We start from the raw sequence: 12,810 nt of genomic DNA on the forward strand, positions 1-12,810 counted from the left end.
CTATCGGGCTGCAAGGCGGCACAGTGGTGCGTGGAGAACCCCTCACCTGTCTTCCCTGGTGATGAGGCACTGCGAGAAAGCCCTTCTGGCACCTGCCTGTTGGCTTCAGGCTGGGGTTCTGGGAAGCACCGGGAGTCCAGCACAAGTACAACAGCGTTTGGTGCTGGCACCTCCATGTCACACCTGTCTCTGCAGTTCCTCTGGGCAGGAGAGGGCGGCCGACCTGTATCTCCAGCTTCCTTGGGGCACGCTGTGTGGGGACATGGAAAGCTGCCACATGTCTACAGCCCCAAGAGCCCCAGGAACAGACCAGGAGAGGCCAAGAGGGTGTGGGTGGAGGGCACACAGCCAGGGTGGCAGCGTGAGGAGTCCAGAAGGCTCGGGCGGATGCACCTGCACGTCAGGGCAGGCTGCGCTCCAGCCGCGTCCCTGCCCAAGGACAGCTGTGACAGCATTTGAGGCTGAGGTACATCATACATCTCAACTGGCTGAACAGGCCTTGGCGGAGTCTGACTCATCACCCTGGCTGAATAGTCCCCAGGGAAAGGTCAGGAGCGGGCAACGGATTAAAGTAAAATAAGAAACGACACTCAGATCTTGGGTCTCCCTGCTAAACCCACTCACGTCCTCCTTCCTGCCTCCACAGCCTGAGCCGCGGCCCCCATCATCCCATCCCCAAATCAAGGTCAAGGCACATAGGCGCAACTGTGAAGCACTGAGGAGCCAGGCACTAGGGGCTCCCAACACGCCAGGGGCCTTGGGAGGTCACAGAACCCTGGGCCTCAGTCTCCTCATCTGAAAATGGGAACAATGACAGTGATACCCACCTTGTGGAGATATCTGCCAGGCGTCTGTGAGGAGACAGGGGACCTGACACATGGGCCCTCCCTCCCAGGTCGGTCCCGGCACAATGGGGAGCCCCCAACCACAGGCCCCAGTCATACACTTCATCTTCCCGCCCTTGGCTGCAGCTCTGAGTCTGCACCCCTGAGAGCTGGCTGTAGGGTGAGCAAGGAGGGTGTGGGCCCGTGGTGGGCACTTCGCACAGGGCCTCTGTGGGGCGGGCGTGGGCCAAGGCAAGCTGCACCGCTCATCTTTCGGCCTGAGGAGTGGCTTGCAGACCACCTCATCAGCGAACCACACCTCCTGTGTTTTCACTGCTCCTTAGCGGAACCAGACAGACAGACAGGGCCCCGCAGCCTCAGTGCCATATCCAGTTGTGTCTCTGGATTCCCCTAACTGCCCCAAGGGAACCGAAAGTCCTTGCTGGGAGGAACCCTTGCTGGCCTCTGGCTCCACTCTCCACAACCAGCATGAGGCCTGGGGAAGCGTCGGTAGAACACGCGTGTTAATGGGAGGGGTACACAGCACCCCCACTCCTTCCTGTTCTGGTCCTTGTGGGAAGGAGATAAAAATATCCAAGGCTCCCTCTCATCTCTGGATAAGATAAGGGGCCCATCCATCTTGCTCCTTTCATCCAGGGGAGAGGACAGAGAGGCCTCCTGTCCACCCCAGCCCTATTCAGCCCCCATTCCAGATCCGCACCTGCTCTGGACTCCCACCCGCCAGCAGGCCTTGCGTAACTGGGCGCCCATCTATCTCTTTCCTCCTCCTTTGCCTGGAGGCCTCCGGCCCTGACCCCTGCCCCGGGCCTCCTGGCCTGGTCCAGGGACACTTTGTCCCATGACGTGATCGGTCAGCCTTCCGGGCCCCCAGGGGAGATAAAAGGATTAGACTGAGAGGGAGTGGAGGGACACTGGCATGGCGCTGTGGGCCAAAGCAGAAGTGTGGACGGCAGGGCCCCGGCTGGCCCTGCGCTGGGCGCGTACCCTGGCCACCAGAGCAGCTGCGGCCCGCAAGGCGGTGCTGCCCTTCGAGGCCATACCCAGGTGTCCAGGCAATAGGTGGCTGAGGCTGCTGCACATCTGGAAGGAGCAGGGCTTTGAGGACCTACACCTCCAGATGCAGCAGATCTTCCAGGAGCTGGGGCCCATTTTCAGGTAAGCCTCCCCAGGGGCCTCCTCGGTGAGAACACTCTGCACCCTCTGTCCCCACCACCTGCTCAGGCCTCCCAGGGGGCCTGCTCCCTTCGGCAGGAGGGTGTGGCTCTCCCTGAGGACGGAGCAGTCCAGAGCTTGCGGCTGATGGACAGGCCCCACACAAGAGTGGGAGAGACTCCAGGTGGACAGCTGGAGGGTCTGCCTCCCCAGGTCACAGTCGGGAGATGGTCCGGATTGGGGAGGACAGCCCCCGGCAGGGCTTGGACTTTGTCACACAGGTACGACGTGGGAGGGAAACACATAGTCCTCGTGATGCTGCCCGAGGACGTGGAGAGGCTGAAGCAGGCGGACAGCTATCTACCCCATCGGACGGTCCTGGACCCCTGGCTGGCCCACCGACAGCATCATGGGCATAAATGTGGCGTGTTCTTGCTGTGAGGGCGAGTCTGGATGAGGAGGGTGGGGGAGGGGCAGCCTGGGTGCAGAGACAGGCAAGACAGGGAGGAGCTAAAGCAGGCCTGCCCTATCCAGGCAGGGGGAGAGAGGGTGACCACAGCTCCCAAGGAGTGCCCACCCCAGAGGGTCACGTGTGCCCTGGGCTTAAAGGGGAGCAGGGCCACGCCAGGGACCTGAGCACAGGCCGTCCTTTAGCGTGAGAGGAAGAGGCAGCAGCCATTTGGGAGCACCCACTCTGCGCGGGCCTCGTGGGCTTCTCTTGCAGGCTGCTGGGCTTCTGCCCTCCTACAGGTCAGGAAGCCAAGGGCTGGAGAAGGGGCGTCACAGGCCAGGGACACACATTAACGTGTGCTGGAGCCTGAGGTTCCAGGCCGCAGTCTCCGCGAGGGGCCCCGTGGGTCCTAGAGTTGAGGCAAACTTCCCTTAGGTGGGGAGAGTCCTGGGGCCGGGGACATGGCGGACTGTTGCCGATGGCACCTTTGATCAGAAGCTAAGCTTTAAGTGGGTGCCCGTGTGGGCATGTGTGTGTGTCTGGTGTGCACCTGTCTGTGCCTGCCTGAGTACATTTGTTGTGTGTGAATACGTGTGTGTGGTTGTCATGTGTGTGTGATGAATGTCTGTTTGCTCATGTTGGTGTGCTAGTGTGTGCTTGTGCATGTTGTTTGTGTGTTTGTGCATGTGTCCCCACATGCTCGCATGTGTGCATTTCTTGCTTACTTTGTGTGTCTGCACGCACACGTGTCTGCATGTGCGTGCATGTTTTTGAGTGCTTCTGTGGGTGTGTGTTTTCACGTGTACTCTGTGTTAGTGCACAGGCATGTGTGTGTTTGCACTTGTGTGTGCTCTGTGCATGTGTGTGCACGTGCCTGCCGGAGGCTAGCCTTAGGAAAGCCGCTAGTCATGCTAGAATGTGGCTGAGAATGCAAATCCCCCTTGTCCCCTGGGGGACATCCGAGGAGCCCCCAGGTGCCTGGGCTCCATTTTGAGTATGTCATGAGCGATATAATTTGGTTCATGCCATCAAGGAGCTGGAGACCCCGTAGGTAGAGGGGTAGGTACCACTGGCACAGAGACAGCATTCTCAGGACCTGGGAGGGTGGGGAGATGAGGGTCACTCAGGGGCACAGTGTGAGCAGGGGGGGCATAGCTCGACAGGAGGGCCAGCCTCCTTCATCACAGAAAAGGTCTCCATACCAACGGAGGACCTGGATGGGCGATGTTTGTACCTGGCACACAGCCTGCAAGTTGGCAGGAGCACACTCAGTGAACCCATGTGGCACGTTCAGGCAGAAGCCCAGGTCTCAGCCCCATAGCAGACTTGAGCGCCCTGGGCCCGGGGCACTAAGGCCTCCCCAAAAGAAAGTGGAGCAGCTGGGGCTGAAGCGCAGGCCTCCTGCCCTTCAGAAGCAGCAGGCAGCTCCCTGCCTCGCCGTGTCCCTTTGGGGATGAGGAAGATGGGTGCAGAGCTGGGGGCCAGACACCGACTTGGGCTACCCTGCAGCTCACTTGTTTGTGCTACAGAAATGGGCCCGAATGGCGCTCGGACCGACTGCGGCTGAACCCAGACGTGCTGTCGCTGCAGGCCGTCCAGAAGTACCTCCCCATGGTGGACAGCGTGGCGAGGGACTTCTCCAAGATCCTGCTGTCCAAGGTGCTGCAGAACGCGCGAGGGAGCCTCACCCTGGATATCCAGCCCAGCATCTTCTACTACACCATAGAAGGTGTGGGGTCCCGAGGGCAGCTGTTGGGGTGGGGAGCTGGGCAGCCCAGGACCAGGACAGGTTCTGGGCTGCCGTTCACTAAGCAGCGCCCCCCTCCCCGCAGCCAGCAACCTGGCCCTTTTTGGGGAACGGCTGGGCCTCCTGGGCCACAGCCCGAGTCCAGCCAGCCTGAACTTCATCCATGCTCTGGAGGTCATGTTGAAGACGACCGTGCAGCTCATGTTCATGCCCAGGAGCCTGTCCCGCTGGACAAGCCCCAAGGCGTGGAAAGCGCATTTTGAGGCCTGGGACTACATCTTCCAGTATGGTGAGGGCAGGGACCGGCAGTGCTGTGTGGCCGGGACACGGGGGCCACTCGGGAGAGGACGGAGGCAGTACCCAGGGCCATGGCTTCTTATCAGTCCTCAAGAGAGTTGGCAGTGAGGCAGCGCTGGGCGGGGCTGATCCCAGGCCTTGGGTAGGAGATGGGTTGGGGTGCTGAGGGCTGCCAGATAGGAGGACGACGGGAGGCAGTGCCTCCCAACACCAGGCCCAGGGCTCTGTCTCTGTGCCCACAGCCAACAATTCCATTCAGAAAATCTACCAGGAACTGGCCCTCGGCCGCCCACGGAACTACAGCGGCATCGTGGCCGAGCTGCTCCTGCATGCAGACATGTCCCTGGATTCCATCAGGGCCAGCTCCATCGACCTCACTGCTGGGAGCGTGGACACGGTCAGGCCAGCCACCAGCCCTGCCCTTAGAGCATGGAGCCTCCTGAGTGCAGGAAGCCCTCCCGTGCCAAGTGTCTCCTGCATGGCCGTCCCCAGTCTGTTCCTCCAAGACTTCTAGTCTTAGACCTCAGCTTCCAAGCTGACAGAAGGCTCTGAGTGGGGTGCACCTGGGAGCAATTCTCTAAGGGGAGGGTTTGCAGTTACTTGCGTGGGAAGCCATGCTCCAGGCAGACTGCACAGTGACGAGGCCCAGGGACACGCAGCAGCACAGGCCACATTCAGACCATCAGGGTTTGGGAAAGAGGGGAACACAGCTGGACCACAGCATAGGGGACCCTGCCCGGTGACGGAGTACATTTGGCTTTCATTCAAGATCCCGTGTCGGTGATAGGCTGATGACAGGAAGGGCAGCATAGTGCTCCAGCTAGAGGGAAGAGGAGATGGCAACACAGCACTGTGGGCAGGGCGGGCCCCGTGGTGTGGAGTGCAGCCAAAGCTTCCTCCCTCTAGACCCAACCTTCACCTGCCAGCATCTCTGAGGGCTGCTCTGGGCCTGGCAACCGGAATGTGCAGAGTCACAGACCCCTAGGAGAGAAGCTCCCTGAGCAGAGGCTGTCATGTGGCAAGAGAGCCCAGGGGAGGACATGTGCCTCAGGGAACAGCTCTGGGCAGGCTTCCTGGAGGCAGAGGACTGGCAGCTGAATGTGGAAGAACCACACAGAAGCTATGCATGCCATGAAGAGGAGTCAGGGAGGGCAGCAGCCCAGGGTGCAACAGTGGACGGCAAGGGAAGGCAGTGAGGCTGAGCAGAGGGCAGATAAGGGCAGAGAGGTCAGGGCCCCTGAAGGGAAGGTACTCGGGCACCAGGCCTGCAGCCAAGGCTAGAGGACGCCAGGGAGGGGGCACGTGGGGCAGACTTTTGCTCCCTAAGCATCCCTCATGTGCCACAGGGCACAGCATGGACTGAAGCAAAGGAGCAGCAGGGAGCCACTGTCACACATCAGGAGATGCCAGGGCACGTTGCTATGGGGATGGGGTTTAGGAGCTAATGTCTCCCAGATCTCAGACCGAGCTTGGGCTGCCTCTCCCTGCACATGGAAATGCCCGAGGAGGAGGGACTGGCTGGCTCTGACCTGGCTGCAGATGCCCAGGGGAGCTAGCCCACTGGGAGTAGATGGACCTGGGGCTCCAGACGCCCACCCCAAGTAGAGAGCAAGGTTGAGCCCCTCCTGGAGCCCAGAGGAGGCTGAGAACCAGGCCTGAAGTGACAAGAGGAGGCCTGGGTGTTCCCTGAAACTAGGGATGCCTTCTCAGGGACGCAAGGAGAGTAGAAGAGGTGGGTCTTGAGGTCTCAGCATATCCTGCTCTAGGTATACACATCAACGTGGGTCTGAGACAACCTGCCCCCAGGGGAAGACCACCTTCCTGGGAGGGGTGCCCCGGGGGGCTGAGATGCACGGCCTGTGCCAAGGTCTGAGCCCTGCACTATGGCTCCTGCAGACGGCCTACCCCTTGTTGATGACCCTCTTTGAGCTGGCTCGGAACCCTAACGTGCAGCAGGCCCTACGTCAGGAGAGCCTGCTGGCTGAGGCCAAGATCTCTGAAAACCCCCAGAGGGCAAGCACAGAACTGCCACTCTTGCGGGCTGCCCTCAAGGAGACCCTGAGGTAGGTGTGTCTCCCTGAACTGGCCTGTGGTCTGGGAAGCAGCGCTCTCAGACAGATCCTGGGCTACAAGCAGCATTGCCCAAGGATGCATCCGCCCCCCCAACACCTCCTCTTCCTCTCTCTAGAGGGATGGGCGCTTTGTCCTCTGGCATCCCACTTCTACCTCCTGGGTGCCGTCCTGGGCCATGCCCTCCTTGGCCCAGGGCTGCTCAGGCTGGAGGAGCTTTGGCTGAGCTCAGGAGGGGCAAGGACGCACCCAGTGCCCAAGGGACCTGTGAGGGCGCAGGAGCTCCCCTTGGCTGGTGTGTCCTGGACTAGGAAAGCTGAGGAAGGTCCTCCAGCTGAGGACCCTGTCGGATGCCCCCTTCCACAGGCTGTACCCTGTGGGTATCTTTGTGGAGCGGCAGGTGAGCTCGGACGTGGTCATGCAGAACTACCATATCCCGGCTGGGGTGAGTGAGGCCCCACAGCCCCTCCAGCAGAACCCAAGCCTGCTTTACTTCTCCTGCGGGGCAGCTGACCCTGCCCTTGCCCCCACCCCACCCCACGCCTTCTGCAGACACTGATCCAAGTGCAACTGTACTGCCTGGGTCGAAACCCCACCGTGTTCGCTAGGCCGGAGCGCTATCATCCCCAGCGCTGGTTGGACAACAGGGGCTCGGGCACCAGGATCCCCTCCCTGGCCTTTGGCTTTGGCCCGCGACAGTGCCTGGGGCGGCGCCTGGCAGAGACCGAGATGCTGCTTCTGCTGCACCACGTGAGCGGTCTGGGCGGGGCTGTTGGCGTGACGCGGTTGCGTTGGACCGGGATTGTGGGTGGGGAGGGGACGGGGCGTGCTGGGAGGCTGGGCTGGGGACCACAGGCCTCTCCTTTTGCTGTGCCCGCGTAGTAGGACCCTGGCAGGCGGGGGAGGCTGGGCCAGGACCATGGAGCTGACCAGCTGGCCAGGCGCAACCCTCGCCTCTGTCCTAGGTGCTGAAAAACTTCCAGGTGGAGACGCTAACGCAAGAGGATATAAAGATGGTCTACCGGTTCATACTGATGCCCTCCACCCTCCCACTCCTTACTTTCCGGGCCATCAGTTAGTCACATCACCAGAGCTGCACTGCTGCGCCAGCCACACCACCATCTCCCAACCCCTTCTGCCTGACCCCAGGTCACCCGTTTTCTCCAATGGGTCCTGCTTCCTGAGCCACGTCACTGTCCAGCCAGCAACTTGCACAGATGGAACAGCCCAGGCGCTCGGAGGCCAGGCCTTGCCAGGCTATGCAGCAAAACTAGGGCAGAGCTGGGGACGATGTGGGTCCTGGTTATGTGCCCAGTCCCTTTTCAAGCAAGGAACACAATCTGAGGGCCTGTGACCCCCTTGTCACCCCAGCACTAGCTCCATGGAGGCCCATCATACCTCCATCTAAGGGGCTTCTGACCCTGTCCCTTGCCACTCTGGACAGTCTTATATGCTCTCTGTACTCAACTCTTCCCCCACGCAAGAGATGACACTTTAGGCCCCCCGTCCTGCTCGTTGCTGTTTCAAATGCTGTGCTCCTTGTCTGCAATGCTCGTGCCTAGAGTTGACCTTCAAGCTGGGGTGTTATTTATCCACCTGCCTTTTCTACTCAGTCCACGTGGGCTGCTCCTGGCAGTACAAGGCATCTGTGATTGTGGCTGAACCTCCCAGCCAAGGGCCTGAATAGGCAGGTCAACAGCGGTGTTTACGAAAAGAATGGCCACAAGGGAGCCAACTTAGACAACTGGGCCAATGATCCCCATCTGAAAGCAGAAAGGATGGTGAACACCATTGGCTAGCATCAGGGTGACTAGAGAGAAGCTTCTAGAAGAAGAGGAAGAGAACAGCTTAGCCAAGTGCAGGCTCATGCTCCCTTTAATAAAGCCCTTTGTCTGAAGTGCTGCCTGCCCCTTCACACTGACCCACAGGAGAGGGGCCACGCTGACCTCGTGGGTAGAAGAGGCTTTGAACAGCAGAGAGCTGACTGGGGTCTCCTAGCTGGCAGGAGCAAGCAGTGTCCCACACCATTTGGGGCCAGGTGACACTCACACACACACATAGAAAGGTATCGTGGAGGCAAGACGAGGTGGAGGGGTTGCTCCCTTCTCCCTCCCCACAACCTTCTCATCTAATGAGAACCAGGCGCTCAGTTCACACCAAGGCAGTAAGAGGGAAGGGGCCGTATTCTGGCTGCACCAGCCCTGCCAGCACCAAGCCGCCGATGGCATCCTCTCTGGTCCCCAGATCCCTTCATGAAGAAAAGAGTTTGCACACCCCTCACCATTCCAGTCCCTCACAGCAAAGGAGACCTGCTAAAATGTTTTCTCCCTGACACCCCCAACCCCGTCCAATCTGGTCGAGGGCATAATTCTGCTGCCCTTCTCCTCTGCCCTCCAGGTCCGCCTCCTACACACTGGGCTCCGCTCCCCCACGAAAACCCCAAACCACGCAGCTCCACCAAGCCTACTCCCTGCTGCTTTTAAAACATTTTTAACTTTTCATTTTGAAATCAGTTCATACTTACAAAGAAGTTTCAAAAATAGTATAGTTCCTGTATTTCCTTTGCCCATCTTCTCCAAATGTTAACTTCTTACATAACCACATCTCCAAGGTCAAACACGAGAAATTAGCCCTGTGGCCAGACTCACACGGAACCCCATACAGACCGTGTTCACATCTCCCCCACTGCCCACCAGTGTCCTTTCCTTGGGTCCAGAGCCCAGGCCCAGAGCTGGCACGGTTTCTCCCATCCTGTCCACTGGTCCCCTCATGGTGGGACACCCCCTACCCCCATCTCGCCACTGTATACTCACTCAGCTCACTCGCAAAGGTTTATGGCCCACCCATAACTCTGCCCACCTCTGCCCCTGGTTGCCTCGCCCCATCCTGAGCACTTCTCCCTCTCCCCCACCTCTGCCTGAGACCCTGACAGCTCGTTGTCTGAGCAGCCCTCATGGCTCACGGGGAGGCTGGCATTGACACAAGTCTGTCCATCTCTGAATGGACACCAGGGCTCTGAGTTCCTTCAGGACGGGAGCTGGTCCACTGCTGGATGTGGGAGCTCCTCGAGGGACGGCGAGGGACCAAGGAGAATGCCCAGAGGCTGCCTGGCTCCCATGCTGTACACCAACTCACACGCACGCATGCACAAGCCTCCTGAGCCCACAGGCACAGTGGACAACACAGGAGAGTCCCCAGGTGTGGGCATCTGTGGGGGCTCCCACGTCAGGCTGTGGAGACCCATGAGACCTCCCCCTCTGCTCAGGCTCGACCTGGTGGGTGGCCAGGTCCCGACCCCTATGGCCCAGATCAGTTCATTTCCATTAAACATTCACTTTCTTTCTCAAACTTAATGCTTTAATTACATTAAAAGTGCCTGTTCCCTTTAGAAAGTCCGAAGAAGTCACCCGAAAAATAAACGTCCAGGACTAGGGGCTTTTTTGGTGCTTTCCGAACTGTGGGTAGTGAAATTGGTATAGTGGCTTTTGATTTGGTGTTTAATGAAAAATAGAGTGAAATGAGTAACCGTAGGTAGAACAGAAAATATCGAGTGCCCCCCATAATCAGGATTTACATGCATTGGTCAGAATGACAAATACATTTCTTACCATGGGATTTTGGCCAAAATGTGTAAAAGTGTGCTTGCTATGGCATGAGTCTCCTGGACGGGTGGGAGGGATCCCAGCCTCCCCAGGGAGAGGATGACTGTGGCTGGACCTGGTGGGGTGGTGGCCTGTCCTTGACCATTGGATCACCGACCAAGGCTGGGCCTCACCCACAGCCTGAGTCCCACCCATGGCCCAGAGAGAACTCTCCGTGGGGACCCAAGCTGAGGCCTGGCCCAGGAGTGGCAGGGACCTAGGGAATCTCCCTCCTCTTGCCAGACCCTTAAGTCATGAGTGAGACGCTCAAAGTCCCATGACACATATAGTAGGTTAAATATCATTATGACAAAGCCATTTCTAAAAGATTTCCACCTTCCCTTCTCTTGCATGGAATCCAAAGGCATCCCTTGGAGTGACAGCCTGTGTGAGGAGTATTTATAGCAGCCCAGTCCTTCGTGCCAACGCCCCTGCCACTCCCTCCGCTGCCGATCGGGGACAGGCGCCAGGCCTGGGCCAATAACGCCAGCACCTTCCTGCTCTTCAGTGGCCCCCAAGTCCTGGCCACTCTCTCCAGCTGCTCTCCAGCCCCACTTCCTCCCCCCAAGCCTCCCTCCTCCCCTCCCCGCTTCCAAGGGCTCCGCAGGCATCCCATTGGGGCCAGAAGGCTCTCCCATCTCACCCTCTCCTCCTCCCTTATCCTCCACAGGCACCCCTGCCAATGGGCTCCTACATCTCTCTGTCTCCCTTGCTGTCTGCTTCCCAGAGAACCCAAACTGACATCCTCCCCGCCCCTCCCTTCCGAGTCCCTCCTCTCTCCTCCCTGCCCTTCCCGAATGAAGAAGTCAGCTGGGGACATGGGATGGTATAGGGAGCCACCCAGTGGGCCCTGTGACCAAGGACAAAGAGTGTGCAGGGAGGAGCATAGAGGTGGTGGAACACTGGCAGTTCCCCTCTCAGAGGACAAGCTTTGTACTCCATCCAAATGGCCAAGGGGCAGGGCGTGAGGACAGCCTAGTGACTTGCTCCTTTCCCATTTGGGAAGCTGAGGGGTGAGTTTTCTGCACTTCCTGGTAGAATTTTACAACTAAGCTAGTCTGCAAAGGTCTGATGCTAGCAGGAAATAACTGAGTCTCCTGCACTCATGATCCCGACTTCTCACGTCTGGCGCTCACAGCTGTTGCCCCCTGCTGACCGAGAGAGGCAGCCACAGAGCGCTTTCCGTCTCCCCTCAAGAGAGCCAGGTCCCACGTGGACAGGGCCTGGAAGGGTGCTGGAGCGTGGCCAGCTCTGCCCAAAGGGAGTCTCCTCTGATGGCATCCCGCTGGCCGGGCTGAGGCTTTTTAGAACTGTGTTGATGTCAGAGTCCAGGGTGAGTCTGCTGACAGCAATGGTCTGTGTAAGCGGCACCTCCAGCCTCTGGCCATTTAGGGTTCCGGTGGCCACAGATAACTGATTTCAGCCCCTCAGGTGGCACAGGGTCAGTTCTGGCCTTTGCTGGCTGCTTTCTGTTGGAGGAGCTCAGAGCCACACATGGCTCTCTAGCCTAGCTGGGCCCCCGGAAGAGCTGCAGGGTCCTGGTGCATCCAGGACCCACTCCCCAGTGGGACAGCAGCAGGTGTCCCCACGGAGGGGCTCTTCCCCGCCCCAAGGACACCTTGTGAAACTTGAAGCAAATTTGCTTGTGAGAGGGGAGGAACCCTAAGACTCAAGTTGGGAAGATCATCTATGCCTGGCGGGAGTCACTGACCAGGGCCCAGGGCAGGGACCCCCTGGAGGCTTCTGAGATAAAAGCAGCTACAGGGAAAGAATGAAGCTGCCCTGTCCCCGGGACCGTGTGAGTGAACCCACTTACTGTCCAGGAGAATGGAGAACCGGTCGGCCGGACTGCCCACAGCCTCCCGCTGGACTGGCGGCGGCTTCCAGGTCTGCAGCAGGGTGTGTTTCCAGCTCCGGCCACCAGAGAGCGCGCGAGGGCCGCAGGAAGGGAGCTAGCACCAGGGACAGGGACGCGGACACAGGCCCCGCCCTCAGGTTGGCCTGCAGAGCGTGCTCACCGAGGCCTCCCTGGCCCTCCCAAGGCCACCGCCGGTGTGCAGGAAGCCCGGGGGCTGCCGAACCCCTAGGAAGGCGAAGAACTTAGTGGAAGGTGGGGTCGGGACGGCCACTGCCTAGCTGAGGCGGGAATGCTGGACTTCAGCCCCATAGGACGTGGTGTGTTTCCCACGCACTGGGGTGGATGGTTGGAGGGGCAGTGCTGTGAGGGAGGCCCCTGGCTCTCTGTGTGTCTCCATCAACCACCCACAAACGTCGGCCTCCAGGTCGCCAGCCCCAGCCGGCCTCTCTGGACCAGCATCTCCAGACAGGTAAGCCAGCTCTGCTACCTGCCACTTTCCTACCTCCCTAACCAGGAGACACTGACAAGGTAGGTCTCCGCTCTCAAGATTCTTCACATCCTACTAGGACAACCTATCATGAGGAAAGGGGTCTTCGCTGCCTTCTGGAAAAAGTACCCTGACGGACTGGAACATGTTCTCAGCTCCCATTGCAGGGAGCCTGACTTTGCTAACTTACAAAAGCCAGCTCACCCCTTGCGGAATGTCACAGGGGCTGCTCCACCGGCTGCCCACGAAGCAATTCAAGGAG

General features: G+C 59.4%; 1 protein-coding gene across 2 annotated transcripts; it reads left to right on the forward strand.

Moving 5' to 3' along the window:
- The first annotated feature begins 1,761 nt into the window (after nt 1-1,761).
- Nucleotides 1,762-8,065, forward strand: LOC117033759 (cytochrome P450 11B1, mitochondrial-like). 2 transcript variants are annotated; one of them, XM_033126037.1, is made up of 9 exons: nt 1,762-2,000; nt 2,279-2,434; nt 3,978-4,177; nt 4,281-4,484; nt 4,735-4,889; nt 6,389-6,555; nt 6,929-7,007; nt 7,115-7,312; nt 7,528-8,065. In XM_033126037.1, the coding sequence occupies exons 1-9, from the start codon at nt 1,762-1,764 to the stop codon at nt 7,639-7,641; spliced, it is 1,512 nt and encodes a 503-aa protein (XP_032981928.1). In that variant the 3' UTR covers nt 7,642-8,065. The 2 variants fall into 2 exon arrangements, with proteins under 2 accessions (XP_032981928.1, XP_032981929.1); XM_033126038.1 differs by lacking the exon at nt 7,115-7,312.
- The last annotated feature ends 4,745 nt before the right edge of the window (nt 8,066-12,810 follow it).

The sequence above is a fragment of the Rhinolophus ferrumequinum genome, chromosome 14, assembly GCF_004115265.2.
Source record: "Rhinolophus ferrumequinum isolate MPI-CBG mRhiFer1 chromosome 14, mRhiFer1_v1.p, whole genome shotgun sequence".
Taxonomy (NCBI): Eukaryota; Metazoa; Chordata; class Mammalia; order Chiroptera; family Rhinolophidae; genus Rhinolophus; species Rhinolophus ferrumequinum.

Bases quoted from the DNA above. Each gene is read 5' to 3' on its own strand.
- LOC117033759 (XM_033126037.1), top strand. From the start codon at position 1,762: ATGGCGCTGTGGGCCAAAGCAGAAGTGTGGACGGCAGGGCCCCGGCTG. The intron at 4,485-4,734 runs GTGAGGGCAGGG...CTGTGCCCACAG, and splicing joins GGACTACATCTTCCAGTATG to CCAACAATTCCATTCAGAAA. The intron at 4,890-6,388 runs GTCAGGCCAGCC...TGGCTCCTGCAG, and splicing joins CTGCTGGGAGCGTGGACACG to ACGGCCTACCCCTTGTTGAT.